This window comes from Aethalodelphis obliquidens, unplaced genomic scaffold, assembly GCF_003676395.1.
Source record: "Aethalodelphis obliquidens isolate GAN/ISIS:26980383/991018 unplaced genomic scaffold, ASM367639v1 scaffold6, whole genome shotgun sequence".
NCBI classification, from domain to species: Eukaryota; Metazoa; Chordata; class Mammalia; order Artiodactyla; family Delphinidae; genus Aethalodelphis; species Aethalodelphis obliquidens.
Window position 1 is genome coordinate 6,942,501 of NW_020837950.1, and position 26,659 is coordinate 6,969,159.

General features: G+C 36.0%; 1 protein-coding gene across 1 annotated transcript in view; it reads left to right on the forward strand.

Annotated features, from left to right (window-relative positions):
* Nucleotides 1-26,659, forward strand: part of GABRG1 (gamma-aminobutyric acid type A receptor subunit gamma1) — an 80,616-nt gene that overhangs the window by 28,948 nt on the left and 25,009 nt on the right. Inside the window, exon 3 of the mRNA XM_027103046.1 lies at nucleotides 14,868-14,935. Coding sequence (XP_026958847.1) covers nucleotides 14,868-14,935 — 68 coding nt within the window. The remainder of the gene's footprint in view (nucleotides 1-14,867; nucleotides 14,936-26,659) is intronic.

Genomic DNA, 26,659 nt, shown 5'->3' on the forward strand with positions numbered 1-26,659 from the left:
CATAGTGAACAAAAAAATCTCATGAGTATAAGTTATCATCATTATGGTAAATCTCATTATAGCAAGCCAAAAATACCTGACAAAGGTTCAAAGCCCAAATCACAATCAAATATGCACTATTGCAGATAGTAGTTAATCATATCATTCAATTAACTTTAAAAGGCTGACCTGTGCTGCACATTTTGATAGAATATAAGAATACAGCATATACCATTTAAACACTAACTTGGAAAACACAAATGGTTACGTACAAAACACAACAGATGAAGTCCACAGGGATGGCTGTACAATATATTCTAAGAATTAGATGAAAATACACCTTTCACTGGAACCAGCTATAAACAACCCAAAGGAATTTTGTTAACAAGAGAGGAAGGAGGTGTGAACAAATTTAATGAAGCTCCTCACAAGAATCAGACCTGGGTGTAGACGCTTCAGATCTGTCACCTCCTTTAATCATCATAACTATGCTTCAAGCTCTAGTGTGTGCCGAACTAGCTTATACTGGCTCACAATAACCACTCATTATATATCGTCCCGACTCTGTATTCAGTGACTTCACACTGGTGTCTTTAAATCGTTCATTGTGGGAGTATTTACAACATTGAAATCAGCAAAAGGTACAAATCGGGGCTTGTTTTCTCCCAGTCCAAGAGCAAGTTTGTTAACATTTGCTAGCACATCATGATATGCACTAAGTAGGATAACATAACAATGTTTAGGCTCTAAAATCCATCTAATCCTAAAATTCTATGACTATTGCAGAGAAAATTACCTAGCATTTTTAACTGAATAAACTTCCTTAGTTTTAATGGATGATTTAGACAGTTTTAGGCTGTACACTGGGAGGTTTTTAGTCAAAAATGGTAATTTTTAGTTACATAATTTATTTGTGAAATGAAATTGTTGTTGTGTTTATATAATGGGCCATGCTTCCTCATTTAATAATGAGAATGTTTTATTCTTGAAAGTGTAAAATAGTAATAGTTTTTAAAATTTATTTAAATAAGATTTATTTAAGACAACCTATGATTATATCTTTGACCATTCTTTTTCTTTTTTTTTAACATCTTTATTGGAGTATAATTGCTTTACAATGGTGTGTTAGTTTCTGCTTTATAACAAAATGAATCAGCCATATGTATACATATATCCCTATATCTCCTCCCTCTTGTGTCTCCCTCCTAGCCTCCCTATCCCACCCCTCTAGGTGGTCACAAAGCACTGAGCTGATCTCCCTGTGCTATGCGGCTGCTTCCCACTAGCTATCTATTTTACATTTGGTAGTATATATAAGTCCATGCCCTCTCTCACTTCGTCCCAGCTTACCCTTCCCCCTCCCTGTGTCCTCAACTCCATTCTCTATGTCTGTGTCTTTATTCCTGTCCTGCCCCTAGGTTCTCCAGAACCATTTGTTTTTATTTTTGTTTTTTTAGAGTCCACATATATGTGTTAGCATATGGTATTTGTTTTCCTGTTTCTGACTTACTTCACTCTGTATGACAGACTCTAAGTCCATCCACCTCACTATGAATAACTCAATTTCATTTCTTTTTATTAGCTATTAAATATTAACTATTAAACTCACTATTAGCTATTAAACTCACTATTAATTACTCACTATTAGCTACATTAGCGGCTAATGTAAGTCCTATGAGAGGGAGGATTGGGGGATTTTGGTTAAGTGTAAAGATTTGTTGTAAATCTCATGCATTTGTATTATGTAGGAATCAGGCTATGGATAAAAGGAATCCAATGTCTCCGATACGATTATATAGGATTGCTTGAAGAGCGGCTGTATTAGCATCTGTTCGTCCGAACCATCAACCAATTAGTAGGAAAGATATGATTCCTACTCCTTCTCACCCAATAAATAATTGGAAGAGGTTGTTAGCTGTGACGAGGATAAGTATAGTGATGAGGAAGATGAGTAGATACTTGAAGAATTGGTTGATGTAGGGGTCGGAGTGCATATATCATATTGAAAATTCTACAATAGATCATGTAATGAATAGTGCTACGGGCATAAATATAAGTGAAAAGTAGTCCATTTTAAAGCTGAGTGTTAATTTAAGAGTATGGATGGTGATTCAGTGTCAGTTTGAGATGAGTACTTCTTGATTTGTGTGGATAAATATTATTATTGGGATCAGGCTGGTGATGAAAGCAAAGAGGGTTATGTTTTTTACATAATGTTGGTACTTATTGTTTTTGTAGAAGTCTGTACTAGATGCTGTAACGGGGGCGATTAGTATAAGTAGTGTAAGTAGGGTGGAAGAAGTAAATAAGTTTATTACTTTTATTTGGAGTTGCACCAATTTTTTGGTTCCTAAGACCAATGGATAACTACTATCCTTTAAAAGCTTGAAAAAGCCACATTGTTAAGTGTGGAGCGCATGAATTAGCAGTTCTTGCAATTCTTTTTCGGTAAGTAAGAAGGTTTTATCTTCTGTTTTTAGTTTCACAAACTAATGGTTTTTTTAAACTATACTTACAATAAAGAGGTCCTAGAATGATTTTAGGGTTTAGTGACAGGAGTAGGAGGGGGATAATGTGTAGGGCTATTAAGGCATGTTCTCGTGTAAAAGTAGGGGTGAGATTATTAATATGGTGTGTGTGTTTGCCACGTTGTGTTATGATTAGTATGTATAAGGAGTAGAGGGCTGTGATTACAATGTTTACTCCTATAAGGATAATAGTGAGGTTTGATCATGAGAAGGTTGACATAATTACGAGTAGTTCTCCGATCAGATTAATGGTAGGGGGTAGGGCGAGGTTTGTTAAGCATGCTAATAGTCATCAAGTAGCTATTAGTGGAAAAAAGATTTGTAGGCCTCGTGCTAGGATTATGGTTCGGCTATGAATGCGTTCGTAGTTTGAGTTTGCTAGACAGAATAGTATAGAGGATGTAAGGCCATGGGCAATTATTAAGGCGGTAGCTCCTATGTAACTTCAAGGGGTTTGGATAAGGACAGCTGCAATGACGAGTGCTATGTGGCTGACTGAGGAATATGCGATTAGTGATTTTAGATCTGTTTGGCGTAGGCAGATAGAACTGGTTATGATTATTCCTCATAGGGACAATACAAGGAAAGGGTAGGCTATATGTTCTGTTAGGGGGTTAAGAATTGATGTGATTCGTAGTATTCCATAGCCTCCGAGTTTTAGTAGTACAGCTGCAAGGACTATTGAGCCTGCAATGGGGGCTTCTACGTGTGCTTTGGGTAATCAAAGATGTAACCCATAAAGGGGTATTTTTACTAGAAAGGCTATTATGCAAGCTAGTCATATGAAAGTGTTAGATCAGGAGGTTGATAATGGTTGAGCTCAGTACTGTAACAGTAGGAAGTTTAGGGAGCCTACTGTATTTTGTAAATATGTTAATGCTACTAGTAGAGGGAGAGATCCTATGAGTGTATAGAATAAGAAATAAAGTCCTGTGTTAAGTCGTTCTGTTTGGTTGCCTCAACGGGTGATGATGATGAGAGTAGGAATCAATGTGGCTTCAAATGTAATATAAAACATAATTAGTTCTATAGCAGTGAAGGTTATAATTAAGAGGATTTGTAGTATAACTAGTATTGTAATGTAGAGTTTTTTTCGGGCAAGTGGTTCTTTTAGGAGGTGAGATTGACTTGCTATTAGTATTAAGGGGAGGAGTCATATTGTTAGTATTAAGAGTGGTGCGGAAAGGGGGTCAGAGAAGAATGTTAAAGAGTAGTTAAGACTATTATCGTTAAATTGATTAAGTAGAAGTAAACTTGTAAAGCTAATTAATAGACTATGGGCTGTAGTATTGATTCAGATAAAATTACTTTTCGATAATCAAGTCAGAGGTATAAGTATGATAGTAGGAATAATAAATTTTAGCATTGGAGGAGGTTAAGGTTTTGTACATAGTCAGTACCATATGTGTTGGAGACTATGACTAGTAAGGCTAGTCCAATAGCTGCTTCGCAGGCTGCGAATACTAAGAGAATGATTGGTATCATGTTGGCCAGGGTGAAGTGTGTGTTTAGGATTGTGAGGGCTGCTAAGATGAATAATGATAGTACTATGCCTTCTAGACATAATAATGCAGATATTAGGTGGGATCGGTACATTAATAAGCCTGTGAGGGATACTGTAAAGGCGATTAGAATATTAATGTGGACTAGAGACATTTGGTACTTGTGAGTTTAGATCACAGTCTAGTGGGTCGAAACCACTTGTTTTACTTTAAACTAAGTATCATATTTATCTCATTCTAGGCCTTTTTGGGTTCACTCATAGGCTAGGCTAGCTGCTAGTAGAGAGATTAGAAATAAGGCCATAAGAAGTATTGTTGTTAAATTATTTGTTTGGATTGCTCAAGGTAAGGGGAGTAGGAGAGCGATTTCTAGGTCAAAGAGGAGGAAAGTAATTGCTACTAGGAAGAATTTTATGGAAAAGGGTAGGCGAGCAGATCCTATTGGATCAAAGCCACATTCGTAAGGGCTAGTTTTTTCTGCATAGACGTTTAGTTGGGGGAGTCAAAAAGCAATAAGTAGTAGGGCTAGGGTTGTATTCGTTAGTAACGTTAATAGAAGGTTTATTGTTCTTTTTCGGAGTGTACCGAAACTAACTGATTGGAAGTCAGTTGTACTTATTAATACTAAAAGGACTATGAGCCTCATCAATAGATTGATACATAGAGGAATAATCATACGACGTCTACGAAATGTCAATATCAAGCAGCGGCTTCGAAGCCAAAGTGGTGATTTGATGTGAAGAGGAACATTATTTGGCGTATGAAGCAGACGATAAGGAAGGTGGATCCGATGATGACATGTAGTCCGTGGAAGCCTGTGGCTACGAAGAAAGTAGAGCCGTAGACTCCGTCTGAGATTGTAAATGGGGCTTCATAGTATTCTGATGCTTGGAGTAGGGTGAAATAGAGGCCAAGTATAATTGTAATAAGGAGGGCTTGGAGTATGTGTTTGCGGTCACCTTCTATGAGACTATGGTGGGCTCAAGTGATAGATACACCAGAAGCTAATAGTACGGAAGTATTGAGGAGTGGGACTTCTAGTGGATTTAAGGGGTGGATACCTGTTGGTGGTCAGGAGCCTCCTAGTTCGGGAGTAGGGGCAAGGCTTGAGTGGTAAAAGGCTCAGAAGAAGCCTGTAAAAAATAGGACTTCTGATAAGATAAATAGGATTATGCCATAACGAAGTCCTTTTTGAACGGTTGGTGTGTGGTGGCCTTGGAAAGTACTTTCTCGGATGATGTCTCGTCATCATTGGTATATTGTTAGGATATTTGTTAAAAAACTTAAAGTCAGTAAAATTATTGAGTTGAAATGGAATCATATGATTAGGCCTGATGTTATGAGAAATGCTGAGAGAGCTCCTGTAAGTGATCAAGGACTGGGATTTACTATATGATATGAGTGGGTTTGGTGGGTCATTATGTATTGTCTTGCAAGTATAGGCTTACTAGTAGGGTGAATACGTAGGCCTGGATCAGGGCTACAGCGAATTCGAGGATGACTAATAGAGTGAGGATAATAAATGTGATGAGGGCTGTGAATAGACTAATGCTTGTTAATGCAAGAGTTGCACTTCCAATTAGGTGTAGTAATAGGTGACCTGCTGTGATGTTCGCTGTTAGCCGTACTGCTAGAGCTAAGGGTTGAATAAATAGGCTAATAGTTTCGATTATTACTAGCATGGGAATTAGGAAAGTGGGTGTGCCTAATGGTAAAAGGTGGGCTAGAGATATTTTTGTCTTATTACGGAAGCCGATAAAGACGGTGCCAGCTCATAATGGAATAGCTATACCTAAATTTATAGAGAGTTGAGTAGTAGGTGTGAATGAGTGAGGTAATATTCCAAGAAGGTTTGTGGAAGCGATGAAAAGGAAAAGTGAGATGAGTATTAGAGATCAGGTTTGTCCTTTGGGGCTATGTGTAATTATCAGTTGTTTTGATGTGAGTTTGGTAAGTCATTGTTGGATAGCGATTACACGGTTATTGATTAATCGATTTGGTGTTGGGAATAGTATGGTGGGAAATATAATAATTAGAGTAGTAATAGGAATACCTAGTACAACTGGGATTATGAAAGAGGCAAATAGATTTTCGTTCATGTGTAGTTTCAAGGGGTTTGTTGTTTTTGTAGTTTGGTGTCCACTGGTTTAGGGGAGGGAGAGTAGAAGTGCTTTGAAATTTTTAGTTGAAGTAGTGCAAATAGGGTGAAGATCATAGAGAGAATGGTAAGGAGCCATGTTGATGTATCTAGTTATGGCATATCACTAAGGGGAGTTTATAACTCTCAATCTTTAACTTAAAATGTTAACGCTAGTTTAGCTTCTTAGTGAAATTATAATATGGATGCAGATCATTTTTCAAAATTCTCTAAAGGTACTAGTTCGAGAACGATTGGTATAAAGCTGTGATTTGAGCCACAAATTTCTGAACATTGTCCATAGAACAGGCCAGGTCGTGTTGATATTAGGGTTGTTTGGTTTAGGCGGCCAGGAATTGCGTCTGTTTTTAGGCCTAGGGAAGGGACAGCTCATGAGTGCAATACATCTTCTGAGGAGACTAGTATTCGGATTGTCATTTGTATGGGTAGAACCATTCGATTATCTACTTCTAATAATCGTAGTTCACCTGGTTTTAGATCTGAGGTTGGAATTATGTATGAGTCAAAGTTTAGGTCTTCGTAGTCGGTATACTCATAGCTTCAGTATCATTGGTGTCCTATTGTTTTTACGGTAAGAGAGGGATTGTTAATTTCGTCTATTATGTAGAGAATTCGTAGAGAAGGTAGGGCGATTATGATTAAAATAATGGCTGGGAGGACAGTTCAAATAGTCTCTACTTCTTGGGCGTCTATTGTACTAGTGTGAGTTAATTTGGTTGTAAGTATTAGTGTAATGATATAAAGAACTAAGGAGCTAATTAAGAAGACGATCATTAATGCGTGGTCATGAAACTGTAGAAGTTCTTCTATAACAGGTGATGCTGCGTCTTGTAAGCCTAGTTGAAAGGGATATGCCATGGAGATATACAGGATTTTCACTTGTGATTTAACTTTGACAAAGTTACGTAAGACTTTACTAATATCTCGCTCATAAAGAAAGACATAATGGTTATGATGTTGGCTTGAAACCGATTAGAGGGGGTTCGATTCCTTCCTTTCTTGAATATTTTAGGTTAACGTATACCGGTTCTTCGAATGTGTGGTATGGTGGAGGACATCCGTTTAGTCATTCAAGGTTTGTGGAAGTGAGGTCTACTGCTAAGACTTCTCGTTTAGATGCGAATGCTTCTCAGATAATGAAGATTATTAGTATGACTGCTGTTAGTGAGATAAATGAGCCTATTGATGAGATGGTATTTCATGTTGTGTAAGCATCTGGATAGTCGGAATATCGGCGAGGTATTCCAGATAGGCCTAGGAAGTGTTGTGGGAAGAATGTCATATTTACACCTACGAATATAATTATGAATTGGATTTTTGTTCATGTTGGGTTGAGTGTATACCCTGAAAATAGTGGAAATCGGTGGACGAAGCCTCCTATGATGGCAAAGACAGCTCCTATTGAAAGCACATAGTGAAAATAAGCAACCACATAATAGGTGTCGTGGAGAATGATATCTAGGGATGAGTTAGCTAGGATAATACCGGTTAAACCCCCTACTGTGAATAAGAAAATAAAGCCCAGAGCTCATATTGGGGCGGGAGATCATTTAATACTTCCTCCGTGAAGTGTTGCCAGTCGACTGAAAACTTTTACTCCTGTAGGAATTGCGATAATTATAGTAGCTGATGTAAAATATGCTCGTGTATCTACGTCTATTCCAACTGTAAACATATGATGAGCTCATACAATGAAACCCAGGAAACCAATAGAAACTATAGCTCATACTATTCCCATATACCCAAAAGGTTCTTTTTTCCCCGAATAATAAGTAACGATATGTGAAATTATTCCAAAACCGGGTAGAATTAGAATGTATACTTCGGGATGGCCAAAAAATCAGAACAAGTGTTGATATAAGATTGGGTCCCCTCCTCCTGCCGGGTCGAAAAAGGTTGTGTTTAGATTTCAATCAGTCAATAGTATAGTAATTCCGGCTGCTAAGACAGGTAATGATAGTAAAAGTAAGACTGCTGTGACCAAGACTGATCAGACGAAGAGAGGTGTTTGGTATTGGGTTATAGCGGGTGGTTTTATATTAATAATAGTTGTAATGAAGTTAATAGCTCCAAGGATTGAAGATACACCGGCTAAATGTAGAGAGAAAATAGTAAGGTCTACTGAGGCTCCTGCATGTGCTAGATTTCCGGCTAGAGGAGGGTATACAGTTCAGCCTGTACCTGCGCCGGCTTCAATTATCGAAGATGCTATCAGTAGTAGAAAGGAAGGGGGGAGTAGTCAGAAGCTTATGTTGTTTAGACGAGGGAATGCTATGTCAGGGGCCCCAATTATCAAGGGAACTAATCAGTTTCCAAAACCCCCAATTATGATAGGTATAACCATAAAGAAAATTATTACGAAGGCGTGAGCTGTTACTAGAACATTATAAAGCTGGTCGTCTCCGATAAGTGTGCCAGGCTGACCTAATTCAGCACGAATCAACAAGCTTAGACCAGTACCCACTATTCCTGCCCAGGCGCCAAATAGTAAATACAGGGTACCAATGTCTTTGTGATTGGTAGAGAATAGTCATCGGTTTATGAACATAGGTAAAATGGCCGAGTAGGCATTAGACTGTAAATCTAAAGACAGGGGTAAAGTCCTCTTTTTACCAAGTCCTGTAGTGAATAATCATTTTGAATTGCAAATTCAAAGAAGCAGCTTCAATCCTGCCGGGACTTCTCCCGCCTTTTTTTCTCGCGGCGGGAGAAGTAGATTGAAGCCAGTTTACTAGGGTATTTAGCTGTTAACTAAAAGTTCGTGGGAGATGTATCCCTCCAATCTAGTAAGGATTTAGCTTAATTAAAGTGTTTGATTTGCATTCAATTGATGTAAGATATAGTCTTGCAATCCTTATTGGGCAGGGGTTAAGTAAAATTATACTTGCTTAGGGCTTTGAAGGCTCTTGGTCTTGTTTAACCTAAACCCCTATAGTAGGACAAAGAGTGTTGGTGTGAGCGGTAGAAGTATTGTGGATAGTACGATTGCTGTTGGTAGAAGGGTTATTTGTTTTGTGGGGTAGAATTGTCATTTTATTTTTATGTTATTGGTGGAGGGGAATAGGGTTAATGCTGTGGAGTAGGTAAGGCGTATGTAGAAATATAGGTTGAGTAGAGCTGTGATGGCTATGAGGGTGGGTAGGATGAGAGTGCCGTTTTTTGTTAGTTCTTGAATAATTATTCATTTAGGTATAAAGCCTGTGAGTGGAGGAAGTCCTCCTATGGAGAGTAGGGTGAGTATAGTAAAAGTTGCTATAACGGGTATTGTGTTTCATGTTTGGGATAATAGTAGTGTAGTGGTAGTGGAGTTTTGGATGAGTAATATAAATATAGTGAAGGTTATTACAATGTAAATTAATAGGTTTAGTATGGTGAGGGCTGGATTGTACAGTAAAATAGCGGTTATTCATCCTATATGAGCGATTGATAAGTAGGCTATAATTTTTCGGAGTTGTGTTTGGTTTAGTCCACCTCAACCTCCGATTAGAATTGATAGAAAGTATATGGTAATTATTAGGTGTAGGTTGATTGATGGTGAAATTTGGTAAAGGATTGAGATAGGTGCGAGTTTTTGTCACGTAAGTAGAATTAGTCCTGTGCTTAGGGGAATGCCTTGTGTAACTTCTGGTACTCAGAAGTGGAAAGGGGATAGTCCTAGTTTAATGGCTAGAGCTATTGTTATTAGAATAGATGCTGTTGGGTCGAATAATTTTATGATAGTTCATTGGCTGGAGTGTATTAGGTTAATAATAATTGCTAGTATGAGTAATGAGGACGCTGTGGCTTGTGTTAGAAAGTATTTGGCTGAGGCTTCTGTGGCTCGGGGGTTAGGTTTTTTCATTATGATAGGAATGATGGCTATTATATTTATTTCTAGTCCGATTCAGGCGAACAATCAATGGGAGCTAATGGTGACAATTGTTGTGCTTAGGACGAGGGTTGTTAGTAAGGGTGATAGAGACGAATGGGTTAATTAGTATGGGAAGGATATGAACCAACATTTCCGGGGTATGGGCCCGGTAGCTTATTTAGCTGACCTTACTATAGATTATGGTGTAGTGTGGTAGCACGAAGAATTTTGAATTCTTAAGGGTAGGTTCGATTCCTATTATTCTAGAAATAAGAGGACTTAAACCTCTATTATTTACTCTATCAAAGTAATTCTTTTGTCAGACATATTTCTTATTTTATGTTTGGGGTGGGATGCCTGCTGTTATGATGGGTAATGAGATGTGTCATATGCAGAGAGCTAGTGTTAGTGGGAGGAAGTTTTTTCAGAGGAGGTGTATTAGCTGGTCATATCGGAATCAGGGGTAGGATGCTCGGATTCATAGGAAGGATATTGTTAGTAGTAGTGATTTGACGATTAGGTTTGTTGTGCATAATTCTGGTGTGTAGGGATCGTGGAATGCTCCTAGAAATAAGATAGTTGTGAATATATTTATTATGATAATGTTGGCATATTCTGCTAGAAAGAATAGGGCGAAAGGACCAGCAGCATATTCTACGTTAAAGCCAGATACGAGTTCTGATTCTCCTTCTGTAAGGTCGAAAGGGGCTCGGTTAGTTTCTGCTAAGGTGGAGATAAATCATATTATAGCTAGTGGTCATGAGGGGAAGAGTAGTCATAGTTTTTCTTGTGTAGTGTTTAGTGTAGATAGAGTGAAGGAGCCGTTTATTAGAAGTACAGATAATAGAATAATAGCTAATGTTACTTCGTATGAGATTGTTTGTGCTACTGCTCGTAGAGCTCCGATTAGAGCGTATTTTGAATTGGAAGCTCATCCGGATCATAGGATAGAGTAGACAGCTAGGCTTGATATTGCTAGTATGAAGAGTACTCCTAGATTTATGTTGATGAGTGGGTGTGGTATGGGTAGAGGAGCTCATATTGTGAGAGCTAAGGTTAGTGCAAGTACGGGTGCAATTATAAATATGGTGGTGGAAGATGTGGCTGGTCGTAAGGGTTCTTTAGTGAATAGTTTGATTGCATCGGCGAAGGGTTGTAGTAGGCCATATGGGCCTACGATATTTGGTCCTTTTCGGAATTGTATGTAGCCTAGGATTTTGCGTTCTACTAGTGTTAGAAATGCTACAGCTAAAAGAATGGGAAGAATGAGTGTTAAAATGTTAATTATAAACATTTGTTGAAGAGAGGATTTGAACCTCTGAGTATAAAAGCTTAAGTTTTATGCAATTGCCGTACTCTGCCACTTCAACAATGCCCTGATCTTGGGCAGGGTATATTTGCGCTAGATTATTAGGTTGAGACTGGGTCACTAATTGTTTGAAGGCGCTTTTTTAAAGTTGGCCTTATTTCTCTTGTCCTTTCGTACTGGGAGAAATGCGTAATAGATAGAAACCGACCTGGATTACTCCCGTCTGAACTCAGATCACGTAGGACTTTAATCGTTGAACAAACGAACCCTTAATAGCTGCTGCACCATTAGGATGTCCTGATCCAACATCGAGGTCGTAAACCCTATTGTCGATATGGACTCTAGAATAGGATTGCGCTGTTATCCCTAGGGTAACTTGTTCCGTTGATCAAAATTTTGGATCAATAAGTGATACTATACTTTGGCTGGTAGGCCTAAGTTTTAATCACTCGGAGGGTTTTTTATACTCCGAGGTCACCCCAACCGAAATTGTCAGCTCATATAAAGCTTTGTTATCCCTTGGTGGTATTATTTTATGCTTTTTGAGTTGATTAATTAAAGCTCCATAGGGTCTTCTCGTCTTATTGTGTTATCCCCGCCTCTTCACGGGGAGGTCAATTTCACTGATTAAGAGTAAGAGACAGTAAAACCCTCGTGTGGCCATTCATACAAGTCCTTATTTAGAGAACAAGTGATTATGCTACCTTTGCACGGTCAAGATACCGCGGCCGTTTAACGATTGTCACTGGGCAGGCAGTGCCTCTAATACTAGTTATGCTAGAGGTGATGTTTTTGGTAAACAGGCGGGGTTTGTGTTTGCCGAGTTCCTTTTACTCTTTTTAATCTTTCCTTAGTGCACACCTGTGTTGGATTAACAGTATGGTTAATAAATAGTTTAGTGTTGGGTTATATTTATTAGCTGTTAACTATCAGTATATTATCAGTTACTGATATAAGCTTGTGCAAGGAGAAAATTTTTCTTGTTACTCATATTAACAGTATTTCTTCTATAGTTAAATAGATTAGTCCAATAGGCTAGGAGTTATTTTATTTATTGTTGAAATTAAAACTTGTTTTTGTTGTTGAGCTTGAACGCTTTCTTAATTGGTGGCTGCTTTTAGGCCAACTATGGTTTAAGTTTTATGTTACTCTCTAGTAAAGGTTGTATCCATTTCTAAAAAGCTGTACCTTTTTAGACTAACAGTTAAACATACGTTGAAACTTAATATGGTTTTTAGTATTGTTTAATGTTGAACTGAAATTCCTTTCTTGGACAACCAGCTATCACCAGGCTCGTTAGGCTTTTCACCTCTACCTACAAGTCTTCTCACTATTTTGCCACATAGATGAGTTTGTTCTAGTTACTGCTCATAAGTAGCTCGTCTGGTTTCGGGTAATTTAACTTAAGGTCTCTTTGCTAAATTATTACTAGTTAAATCATTATGCAAAAGGTACAAGGGGTAAACTTTGCTTTTTTCTACTTTTAATAATTCTTTCATCTTTCCCTTACGGTACTTTCTCTATAGCGCCATTGATAATTAAATTTCTATCTCCTATACTTTAGATGTATGGTAAATGTTTTATTTGATTGGCTTATAGTAGTAGTGATGAGGAGGGGTATGGGCTAGATATAGTTCAAGATGTGCACGAGTTGTGGAATCTTCTAGGTGTAAACTAGATGCTTTGTTTAAGCTACATCTTGTTTATCCAAGCACACCTTCCGGTATGCTTACCTTGTTACGACTTGTCTCCTCTTGTACGCTTGCTTAGCATGGGTTAGCGATCTGGGGCTTTGCTATGGCACTTGAGGAGGGTGACGGGCGGTGTGTGCGTGCTTCATGGCCTTATTCAATTAAGCATTCTATTCTTAATTTACTGCTAAATCCTCCTTTAGTTTTTAGGTTTCATAAAAACTTTCGTCTAAGTTTAAGGGGTGTTCTTATTATAGAAAATGTAGCCCATTTCTTCCCAATCCATAGGTTACACCTTGACCTAACGTTTTTACGTGCAATAGTTGTGCTTACTTTCGTTCCTTTTTTAGGGTTTGCTGAAGATGGCGGTATATAGACTGAAGTAGCAAGGATTGGTGAGGTTAATCGTGGTTTATCGTTTACAGAACAGGCTCCTCTAGAAGGATATGAAGCACCAAGTCCTTTGAGTTTTGGGCTGTTGCCGATAGTACTCTGGCGAATAGTCTTGTTTTAGGACTATTTAAGTTTACGACTAAGCATAGTGGGGTATCTAATCCCAGTTTGGGTCTTAGTTGTCGTGTACTCAGTTTATGGTAAAGTTACTTTCGTAGTTTAACTTAATTTTAATTATGGCTTTTTACAGCTTAATTAAGGTTTGACTTTATTTTTATATCGTTCCTTGACACTCTTTACGCCGGGTGTCTATTAATTTGGGTCAATCGTATGACCGCGGTGGCTGGCACGAAATTTACCAACCCTAATTAGCATGGCTAGGTCAAACTTTCGTTCATAGCCTAATTCTTGTCACTGCTGTATCCCGTGGGGGTGTGGCTAAGCAAGGCGTTATGAGCTACTAGTGTAGTGTGCTTGATGCCCGCTCCTTTTAGTCTTTAATGATTTGGAGGGCATTCTCACTGGGATGCGGATGCTTGCATGTGTAAGTCTGCTAAGAACTAATAGAAAGGCCAGGACCAAACCTTTGTGTTGATGGGGCAATAATGCCCATCTAGACATTTTCAGTGTCTTGCTTTATAAAATTTTAAGCTACATTAACTTGTGGAGTAGAAAATTATTTGTATAATTTCATTATGGGGCTTGTGTCAGATTTAGTATTGATTTATTAAAAAAAGTGCGCGTAGATCTAGGGACGAAGCACTGTAGGGGGGTGGTGAATATTAAAGCAGACGATCAGTTTTGTAAGGGGGAAGGGGGGTTTAAACCTCTATGAGATAGGGTTTTTTGAGCCCGGGGGGAATAATAGAGTACTATGTCCTGTAACCATTAATTAAATAACACCTGTTGGTTGTGCTAGTCCAATTAAAAATACACACAGGTCCAGCTACAATTTATCTGACTGTGACAGGGCCTTTCTAAGGCCATAGCTGAGTCGGTGCAGGCCCCCCCCCAAAAATTAAAAAATACCAAATGTATGAAACCTCAGTTATGTTAGGCATGGGCTGATTAGTCATAAGTCCATCGAGATGTCTTATTTAAGAGGAACGAGTGGGCGATTTTAAGTTGAAATGGTCTTGAAGTAAGAACCAGATGTCTTATAAAGATCACTATTAGCTACATTAGCTAATTACTTACTATTAGCTCATATAGCTATTAATAGCTAATAGTGAGTAATTAATGAGTATATGCCACATCTTCTTTATCCATTCATCTGTTGATGGACACTTAGGTTGCTTCCATGTCCTGGCTACTGTAAATAGAGCTGCAATGAACATTGTGGTACATGACTCTTTCTGAATTATGGTTTTCTCAGGGTATATGCCCAGTAGTGGGATTGCTGGGTCGTATGGTAGTTCTGTTTTCAGTTGACCATTCTTTATATTGGTATTTTGCAGTGAGGCCCACAGTAATTGAAACTGATGTTTACGTAAACAGCATTGGACCAGTTGATCCCATAAATATGGTAAGTAATGAATATTAAAAATAGTTATCTGGCATAGAGTTCTGGAGTATATATATACCACAATAATAGAAAGAATATGTGAATAATTTCTGATAACTAATTCTGAATGAGTTCAGGGCAACAGATGCAATTAGTGGTTCGTTGGTTGTGCATAGGCTGACTCCAAGGTATAGAGATGATTTTGCAGATGGTAGAGTCATTTTTTGAGATAGGGAATATAGCCATATGTGCCCTCAGATGCTGAAGGCACATTCAGGAGGAACCGTCCAGTAATGATTTGGATTTTAATTTCCAGGAAGAAGTTATGACTGGAAATAGATGCAAATTGGGGAGGGAAGAGTGCAAGCAGTATAAAATATAGCTTAAAGCCTCAATAAATGATCCAAGGAAGATGCAGATTAAGAGGAACACAGATCTGAGAATCAGATGGTATTTATAATGAGATCAATGCATGTAAAATACAGGTGGAAGAAAGAGAAATGCAGAAAAGGGACATACTCCGAAAAGTCAGAGGGTAGGAGAAGAACCAGGGAGAAGATGATATTGTATAATCTGAGGAAGAAAAGAGAATGGAAAAGAAGGAACTAATAATCAGTTGTCAACATACATGAGAATCCAGTGATAAATGGAATAAATTGGGCCCACTGGTGTTGGTTATATGGTACTGGTTATCTCTGTTAGGTGAAATTCAGTGGAAAAGTGAAAGAAAGAAAATAACACCTGAATCATACATCTCTCCTCCATCCTCAAAATTGGTTTCCTATCCAACTTCTTGTCACAGAGCTAGAAATATGGGTTCTGCAGTGATAGACATGCAATCATGTGTGGATTTCAAGGTGATGGTGAGTAAGTGGGAATGCAGGTTAATTTTATGAACTACTATTTTGAGAAACTTGACTTAGAAGAGAATGAGGTAAGAGTTTGGTGGTAGAGAAGGAAGAGAGTAAAAGAGAAATATGAGCAAGAGAGAATATGAGAAAATGTCAAGGAAAGGTCATTTAGGATGGAAAATGGAAAAGTCTGTAACTATGCTTATACACAGAATAAATAGTTTTCATTACCATTTGAAAGACATAATTAATAACTCCAATATAACCCACAGACATTATTTAAAATACGTTGAAAATGTGCTGTTCCAAACCCTAATGATCCCATTTCTGTGAGTCAAACTACTTGGTCCCATTCAATGAGCTCAATCATGTTTTATGTTCATCTCCTCTGATTTGGTCACCTGTGTTACTCTCTCAGGCTGCTGTAACAAAGTGCCAGAGACTGCTGGCTGAAACAACAGATATTTCAGACATTTATGTCTCCAGTTCTTAAGGACAGAAGTCCAAATCAAGGTGTCAGCAACTTTGCTTTCTTCTCAGGCCTTTCTCCTTGGTTTGCAGATGGCCACCTTCTCACTGTGTCATTACATGGGCTTTCTTCAGTGCATGTGTTTCCCTGGTGCTCTTTGTGTATCCAAATTTTCCCTTCTATAAAGACAGCAGTCAGATTGGATTTGGGTCCACCCTAAAGACCTCATTTTAACTTAATCATCTATTTAAAGGCCCTATCTTCAAATACAGTCACATTCTGAGGTACTGGGGGTTAGGGCTTCAACATATGAATTTTGGGAGGACAGCATTTAGCCCATAACACCATGCAAAGATAATTCTCTAACCTTTTGATGATTTTTCTCCCTAACTTCATTTATTCATTATCACAATAAATTGTCTCTTTATTACTGATCTTAACCACTTTATGCCTGAATAACCATCATTATATACTTGTCTATGTCTGCTTATTCTTATAGTATTACAGCTGTGCTCAGTTTTTCTCTTACTCAATATGATGTTCACATGATTGTCATTAACTTTCACAGCTGCCTATATTGAGTACCGTACTGACAGCATTTTGGTCACACCATAATGGACATCTGTGTTGCCTTAGTGCAAATAAATATGAACTGGCTTGGGATAAGTTGAATTAGAGAGTCTGAAAATAGGAGCCAACTGTCAGGAGAAAGGGCTGGAGCAACTATTTTCCAGGGATTAGCTAAACCTCCGAGGAATTGGAAAAGCAGTGTTAAATTAAAGAGAGAAGGGAAAAAAAACAAATATCAGACCTTGAGGAACATATATTGGGTTGGCCAAAATGTTCGTTCTGTAAGATGGCTCTGGTAGCTCTTAGTTGTCTTTAATTTGAAACAATTTTGTTAGATTGTATTGTGACAGCTATCATATCAGCATGCATTAAAAAAACAAAACTTACCAAATTGATGAATTTTTGTGTAGCCATTTTAATACCGAAGGTGGAAGAAAAAAAGCAACATTTTTGGCATATTATGCTTTATTATTTCAAGAAAGGTAAAAATGCAACTGAAATGCAAAAAAAGATTTGTGCAGTGTATGGAAAAGGTGCTGTGACTGAACAAACCTGTCAAAAGTGGTTTGTGAAGTTTCGTGCTGGAGATTTCTCTCTGGACAATGCCCCACGGTAGGGTAGACCAGTTGAAGTTGATAGGGATCAAATCAAGACATTCACTGAGAACAATCAACATTATACCACGTGAGAGATAGCCGACATACTCAAAATATCCAAATCAAGCATTGAAAATCATTTGCACCAGCCTGGTTATGTTAATCACTTTGATGTTTGGGTTCCACATAAGTTAAGTGAAAAAAACCTTCTTGACCGTATTTCTGTGTGTGATTCTCTACAGAAACGTAATGAAAACATTCCGTTTTTAAAACAAATTGTTGCGGGCGATGAAAAGTGGATACTGTACAATAATGTGGAACAGAAGAGATGGTGGGGCAAGTGAAATGAACAACCACCAACCACACCAAAGGCCGGTCTTCATCCAAAGAAGGTGATGTTGTGTACATGGTGGGATTGGAATGGAGTCCTCTGTTATGAGCTCCTTCTGGAAAACCAAACAATTAATTCCAACAAGTACTGCTCTCAATTAGATCAACTAAAAGCAGCACTTGACGAAAAGCATCCAGAATTAGTCAACGGAAAATGCATAATCTTCCATCTGGATAACACAAGACCACATGTTTCTTTGATGACCAGGCAAAAACTGTTACAGCTTGGCTGGGAAGTTCTGATTCTTCTGCCATATTCACCAGAGACTGCACCTTCAGATTTGCATTTATTTCGGTCTTTACAAAATTCTGGAAAAAAATTTCAATTCCCTGGAAGACTGTAAAAGGCACCTGGAACAGTTCTTTGCTCAAAAAGATTAAAAGTTTTGGGAAAACGGAATTATAAAGTTGCCTGAAAAATGGCAGAAGGTAGTGGAACAAAAGGGCGAATACATTGTTCCATAAAGTTCTTGGTGAAAATGAAAAATGTGCCTTTTATTTTGACTTAAAAAACCAAAGGCACTTTTTGGCCAACCCAATATATTTAAGGACCTGAAAGATGAAATTGAGGTAGTAAATTAAACAGCATAGTTGGCAAGAAAATGAAGATAAAGCAAGGGAAGAGAAAGTTTCAAAGAGTGTTTTAGTATTACTTCTACCCCAAACAAATTTGTATACAACCTCTTGGTTTTTGTAAAGATAAAACATTCTATATACCTGTGTGTATTGATTTAACATTATGCAAATATAAGATTTCATAAAGTAATGCCTTACTAAAATGTTAATTTTCTCTTTAAAAAAATCATAAAATATTCAGTCTCTAATTAACCAATACTTAGATAAGCCCATTTGGGCATGTGGAAGTCTAAATTTTCCTGCATTGCGTATGTTTTATTTGGGGCTTTTGTTTTCAATTTGAATGAATTCATTAAAGAAAAATGTGGTCATTAAAGAAGAAGTAGAATTCAAGACTGAATTAGTATTCCAGAAATATTTTGACAAGAATGGCTATCAAGAGGCTTCTATGATGATCTTCCTATATAAAAGTTTCATGGTATTAAATATTCAGTTTTCCCAGTGGGGCAAATTAGACACTTGTAACCTTGGACAGGGATAGTTTTTTTAAAAAGCTAATTAAGTGAAATTACTATTAAAATTGGTGATACTAAAGCACGTATAAGAAAAAAAAAACTGTGGAATATTTGATAGTGTTTATTAAAAGAGAAGCATTGTCATACTAGGGATTAAGGAGCAGTTTACATAGAAGACTATTTTAACTAAACAATGCAGGAAAATTAGAATTCAATTATTATAAAATGAACAAAATTGCTTTGACTGTGAGTGTAATAAAGCAAGCAGACTTGAGTGTAATTAAGCAAGCAAGTGTTTTTTCCCTCTTTACACATACAACTTAAGTTACTGATAAGGAACAAAATTAATACATAGGTTTAATGTTTTTATTTTTTCAAATGAGGCAAAATTTTGTTTGGTGCAAAATGGTTGTTTCATTTTAAGCTTGGCTACATAAAATAGTATCTGTAGATTACTGATAAGACCTAAAGCAATATCGTTCTATAATAGGATATGTCTTTCTTTTCTTTTCTTTTTAAATCCAGGGTTAGATTAATGGCTTCAATCCTGGTGCCACTGTCAAAAAATAGATATTTAATAATTGCATGTTGAAAGAATGAATAAATCAATAAATAGATCGTTCCTATAATTTCTATTTTGAGAATTTAAGTGCAAAGTGAATAACAGATGCATTAATGAAGATTGAAAAATTAACTTGGAAAGAGGCTGTTCAACTATGCATCTCTAATTAAAACTATCTAGTTGTAAACAGAACAGAAATATACAATCAAAACTGAAGGCAAAAAATGTTAATAGAGGTTATTAGACTGCAATTAAAGTATTTAACCTCTTAATTTTTCAGGTTTTGAAAAGATTATGTATTTTCACTCTTTCAAGTAAATGTGTCAGGATAATTAAACAATTGCACTTATCCTCTGGTAGCAAATACAACGTTCAAGGGTTATAGCGATTCTCCGAGTCAAGTCAAAATCAAAGAAAGCTCCAGGGAATCCAAGATGATATTATAGGTATATAACACAAGGGGAGTAAGTAGAAAACAGTTATAATTGAAAATTCCAGGTATAATTTGGACATGGGTTTATTCATAGGAACTGGTACACCATTATATAGTCCAATATTTAAGAGATTATCAATATATGCATTTTGAAAGTGTCAGACCAGAGAGATAAACAGCTATAAAAAACTGTTCAAGAACAAGATCCCATTTCATGCCTGTAGAACTTAAGTTTATATCATCCTAACTGCCAGGGTCAGAGGTCACATGGTCTTAGAATATGCTTCCGAAGCTGAATAGATTCTTCCAGCATGAAATTGCGATTGGTTTTGGTAATGGAGACAGGGATGAAGAGTGAAAACACAAGTTATGAGGAAGGCAACTTATAAAGGAGCCAGGGCACAAGCTGGGCTAGACTCCAAAGTAACTACCTGCTGGAGATGACAATGCTGGGGAGAGCAGTACACAAATAGGATTAAATTAATTTAGCAAAAGACAAGTTGTTTTCTTTCTGTCCAGTATAGAAATATTTAACAATAATGACCCTTTTCAGACTCCTTTTACAGGAAAAGGAAAATCCAACTGCTCCCTATAAAAGAAAAAATATTCTTTAAAAGCGTAGATGGAACTACGAAAGTTATAAACATTAATCATTATTGTATGGAAATACAGTACAGGATATAAGAGATTTTCCCAGAAACCAAATTTTGTTCTATCGTTCAAATGGAATGGCCAAGCATCAAATGTGTGTATAGGGGGTGAGGTATAGTTAAATAATCTATTTGAGAATGGTGAGAACTGAAGTTTAATATTTTTTATTTTCCCTTATTTTATCAGACTTGTTTTTGACAATAAACTCCCTAGACATATAACTTGGGTTTAAACATTCTAGATATATTGAGAAAGCTGGTGCTCAGAGAGAATTTTTTTCTCCATGAATTTCTTGCAAGGAGCTCATTTCTTCAGCATGGTTCATACAATAGGTGCTAATGTTCATAGGTTTATCTTTCCATCTCTCTTTGTCTCTGCCTCTGCCTTTCTCTCTCTCTCTCTCTTCCCTCTCATTCCTCTCCTTCCTTTTCTCTCTTTTCTGTTCCTACTGCTTCCAGATCTAAGGAAATAAAGCCTCAAGCATAGCTTCTACATATCAAATTAACCGTGTTTTTTCCTCTTACTATATTAACAGGAAACGGTCACTCCTTGCCAGCTATATTATTTTTAGGAATTATGAAACAGCAAACACATTAAGTTTATTTTTTTTGGTTTGTACAATATTTTAAAGTTTGTTGCCATAGTTTTAATTTCTTTTCTTTTGCATATTATGTTAAGATTTATTGTTTTCATTAAATACTCTAAAATCTATTTCTTTTCACAGGCTTTATTTTAAAATAATATAGAATTTAGGTAAGTTTTGATTCAACACTAGCAGAGGTAAAATTAAAAATTATAAATAAATATTATTTTCAACTCTGTACTTCTTTGATCCAGAATGCTCACTTGCCCCATGAATAGGAAGTTAAAGCTCTTAGAATAAAGAAATTAAAATAACCTCTGAACCTCCAAAAATTATTAAAATAATTTTACTATTTCTTGAGTTGAAAAAAACAAATTTAAATTTTTATTTTATGGTCTTATTTGTCTTTTATTTATGTAAGACTTGTATTGCGAAAGTTGGTACATTGGCTACTAAGTTAGAATATATATGGCCTCTTTCCTTTGGAGAAGTATAAAACCTAGTGGGGAAGATGTCTAAAAAATAACAAATTAGATCGATACAGAAGAAGAAGGGCCAGGAAAGTTCTGTGTATGAACCCATACTTATTTTAAGTTGCAAATGGTGACCCTATGCTATTTTATTTCTAAAAATCTTTCATTAAAATAGGATTTTTTTTCCTTATTATAAAAGAAATACATGACCAATATTGGAAAATTAGAATTTCCATTTAGGCAAAAGAAAAAATTAATATTCTAGATTATGATTATCCAGTGGTCACCATTGTTAACTACCATTTTAATAACTTCATGTACATAGTTTTCCCAAATGTTATACTATTAATATTATACATATTTTTATAACATTGTGTCTTTCTACTTATTATATCATGACTGTTATTCCACTTAACTACTTTTTAAAAATATCATTAAATGTTGCATGATATTAGGGAATGTATTTGTACCATAATCTATCTAGTAATACGTTATCTAACATCTTGGTCAGATTTTGGAGGTGTCTATATTGAATTCTTTTTTAATCATCTGCCTCCTAGGTTAGTTACAATTTTGAGTCCTTCATGAATTAGTAGATAGAGACTGTTGTAGAATGGGACTGTACTGCTTGGTAGTTCTGGCCTCAGGCTAGGATTAGGGGGAAAGTTCTGCCAGAATAAGGACCTAATCATACATGTGATTAAAAGGTAGGTAGCCTTGCTTCCTGCCTAGCTGATTCAAGGCACTATTTCATTTGTCAAATGTTATAGATGATAATAAATATATCTTATGAGTATACATTTTTCACCTCTTTGTTTAAAATCAAATTATATGAGTTATATGGTACCTACCAAGGGTTTTCAATGATAAACTCAAAGTTATTAGGCAACTGCTTTGATTGCTTCACTTCTTAATAGAAAATTTATTTACAAGAGGAGAATGACAAACATTAATATGTTGCTAATAATACTCTTTAAAAAAAAAAGAAAAACAATGAATATCTAAGAAAAAGCAGTTTAGCACATATGGTGATAATTAACATGGCCTAAGATAACTTCAGAGGGATAATATTTCACCATTTTTGAAGATTACATTTAAAATTCTGTTGAGGTACATTTATTAGTTGAATGTTAAAGTTTTCTTAAATACACACACACATAAACACATGTTCTCAAACAGTGTTTATATATAGAAATTTTATTTAAAGAGATGACAGGTTATACTGTACAGTTTGAGGAATTCTGTACAAATCTCATCTATGGATTTCTCTCTCTCTCTCTCTAACTCTCTTTATTTCTTTTACTTTTACCTTTTCTTTTGGTCAGGAAACCTAGTTATTGGATAGAAATGCCTTGAGGAAGTGATAGAATTTTAAGTCGAAATTTTCCAAACTTTTAGAAACCCAAACTGCATTTAAGAAAAATGCAATTTTTCAGTATTGCTTTATGAGATTCTGATTCAGTAATCTGGGATGGGGACCTAGAATCAGAATTTTGAAAATGCTCTTTGGGGACTTCTGGTCAACCAGTTTTGGCAGGCACTGGCTTGAGCCATTTTCAACTATAAATTTAGCAGGAATTAGGTGGGATTAAATTAAAATAACAAAGATGCCTATAGATCAGAAGTATTTTTATGAGAATGGGTCACTGGACAACACCATGTCCACTGTAGCCTTTATTCTTGTTTATGTTTAGAACAAGATCACCAAACCTTAGAGATGGGAAAGATCAGAATGATAATTTTGCATAGTGCCCTGATTTTTCCAGTGAGAGAGAGTAAAGGACATAGTCAGCACCCTACTCTAAGAAATCACATAACTGGGACTCTGACATGATTTCCTGACTCCACCCAACCAGTAATTCTTTAGATTACATCATAACGTCTCACTACACACACTAACTACAACACAGTTTGGATGTATTAGTATTAGTCATTGTTTATCTGAAAAGTATTTACAATTATGTATATAATTAAAGTATATATATATATATAATTATGTATATAATTAATTACCTCCTACTCAGTTGTGTTATTTTTATATTTGTTTCAGCCCAAAGGCTTTAAATAATGTACTAAAGTTTTAGGTTTTAGATTGGCAGTGAATTTGAACTCACATCAGTTACCCTGCAGTTTAACTAAAATCTGAAATAGAGAAAACTTGTTAAATGTCTCCACTTTTAACATCTTGCTATAACGGAAATCAAGACAAATCTCTATAATGGAAATTGTGCAAATCCTGCCACAGGCTTTGGCTTATCTGAGTAGAGCACTCAGCTTTGTGATATGCACAACTTGATCTAAACTACTGAAATAAACGTCGGAAGCCAGCACTTCCAATAATAGTGTGAAAAATGCCATCCTAGTAGCATAATGATATGTCAGAAAATCCTCTGATTCTATTTTTGTGTTAGGATTTGAACTTGTAACAAAGAGTGGACCACAAAATTAACTTACATTTTAGAGATAAAGATCTCTCTTTTATGTTAGTATTCAGCTGTGTGTGAAAGTCAGTTCAGGTAAATACAACTTCTGTAATGAAGTCTTTCTTAATTTTCCATAGCTGAAAATGATCTCTATTGTTTCTATTTCTGTTTAACTCTATCCCCCCTAAGCATTATTCATTTCCAATTTTATTGTTTATATATTCATAACAAGAAGTCTTCATGTTCATCTTTGTAAACCAAGAACAATACAGAAGTAATTTGGACACTGAAAAATATTTGTTAAAAAGTTAAGTGATGAATGCACATGGTGTTATGTACCTTTGGAAATCTAAATTTAGAGACATAAAAATAGAACCCAAAGGGCTGATAACTGAACTCAGGATTAATGTCTGCTTTTGTAATATCTCTCAATGTACTGATGATTGATTTCAATGATTTAAGTACCTGACATAATCTCCTTCCTTATTTCTTTTTCATTTGAAAAAATAGAATAACACCAAGTTATTTTACTTATCTTGTGATAGTTTCAAGAAGTTGGTGCTTTTACAATAATTGAGCGAAGTGGGGCAGAATCCTATGAACTTTTATCACTAAAGCTATTTGTGCTGGGGATTAACTACACTTGTACCTTTTCTCTACATGTTTATAGCCTTAGTATCTGGTTTACTGCTAACCATTGGCCCATCATATTTTGGCCGTGTGAATAGATACTTTAGGGAGAGATTAATGCCAAGGTGCTAAGATCAGATCAGGATCAACCCAACTTCATGATGTAATTATGCACCTAAATTAATTATTTAGGTCTGTATTTTGAGTGATGCTAATTCCATTACTAAAAAAAAAAAGTATTGAATTAACCAGTGCTTTTAAACGTTAGACACAGCACATAATTGCAAATCTGACAGTGAAGTAGAAGAATGCACTACATGAACTTTCATCAGTTATGGTTTGACTGATTAAGTTAGAAATCAAGATGGCTCACTTCTTCACCTTTATTCACTAATGCTATTTTCTGGGCTAACTTGCAAGGAGGCAAAGTTTCATAATGTACTTTGGATCTCAAATGTTAAATGCACTGTTCCTCATCTCAAAATGTTTATCTTAGAAGCTATTCTTCAACAAGCTACTTGTTCTCAGTGAATGGAAGTTCCTTTTCATGTTTCTTTTGCTTATTTATTATGCAGGTAATTATAACCTCTAAATAGGAACGTGAAGTACAAGAACACAGTTTGATTATTTTCTCGAAATTACACTAATACAAATGAGCAAACAAAATTGGATTTTTCACTTATGTATAAAATGGCACAGACTTTAATAACTTTTCATCTCAATGAGGCATTTATTAAGGATTAGTAATTTAAAAGAGCTTGGAAGTATTAGCCTTTGCAAAAAGTTTAGGAAGGGTGGATAATCAAGACAGGCTCTGTATCTTTCTCTTCTTGAACATAGATTGAGGGACTTGTGAGCAGAAAAAACTTCACACTTCCCCAAAAATCTCTGCTTGGAAGAATTTGGCCTTTGGATGTTATAACTCTTCTAACAGTGATTAGCACATTTATAAACAGGTGTGCTAAAGAAGATCCTGCCAGCTGCTAAGCAGGATTCACAGATGCTTGCTATATTCCAGCCCTATATAAGTTACTTCTCAAGTGTAATCTTTAATGCCTTGTTAGTCAGGAACACCGAAGCCAAGTATACCTACTAAGTAGCTTGAGGTTTCCTCTACCAATCAATGTTGGATCTTTGCCAAGCCATAAACCTGGTGGGTATGTTAGCTTCTTCCTTTATCTTAAGCAGTTTCTGCTGTTCAATCCCATACAAAAGCACAGTGTAATTCTGGTATAGAATGTTGTTTAAATGGTTACCAAGACTATGTGAAGAGGGGGTCATGATGCAATGTTTTTGTGTACAGGGACCTCATGTCTTTACATCTATGCAAAACAATGAACGACACACTGTAGATGTTAAATATATGAATGATCACTAATTACATTATTACATGGGACAAATTAACCATAATAATTTATCTATGCATATTAGTCACTTTATAAACCATACATTTCATACTCAATTACATAATGTCTAGGCCTGTGTTGGATTTTAAATAATTATTAATATGTATGTGGCTTTCCCAAACTGCAATAGTGTTCATACGAAATAGATAAAATAATGGTGTTTAAAGGTATAAATTTATAAGGGGTATTAACTAATGCATAGAAATCTAATGTACAGTATAATGAATATAGACAATATTATCATACTATAATTAGATACTGTGATAAATATCACTATAACGGTAATCATATAACAATATATAAATGTACTAAAGTAACATTAAACTTACACAAAGTTACATGTCAAATTTATTCAATTAATAAAAACCACCAAGCTGGGAAAACTGGACAGGTACATGTAAATGTATGAGATTAGATCACTCCCTAACACCATACACAAAAATAAGCTCAAAATGGATTAAAGACCTAAATGTAAGGCCAGAAACTATCAAATTCTTAGAGGAAAACATAGGCAGAACACTCTATGACATAAATCACAGCAAGATCCTTTTTGACCCACCTCCTAGAGAAATGGAAATAAAAACAAAAATAAACAAATGGGACCTAATGAAACTTAA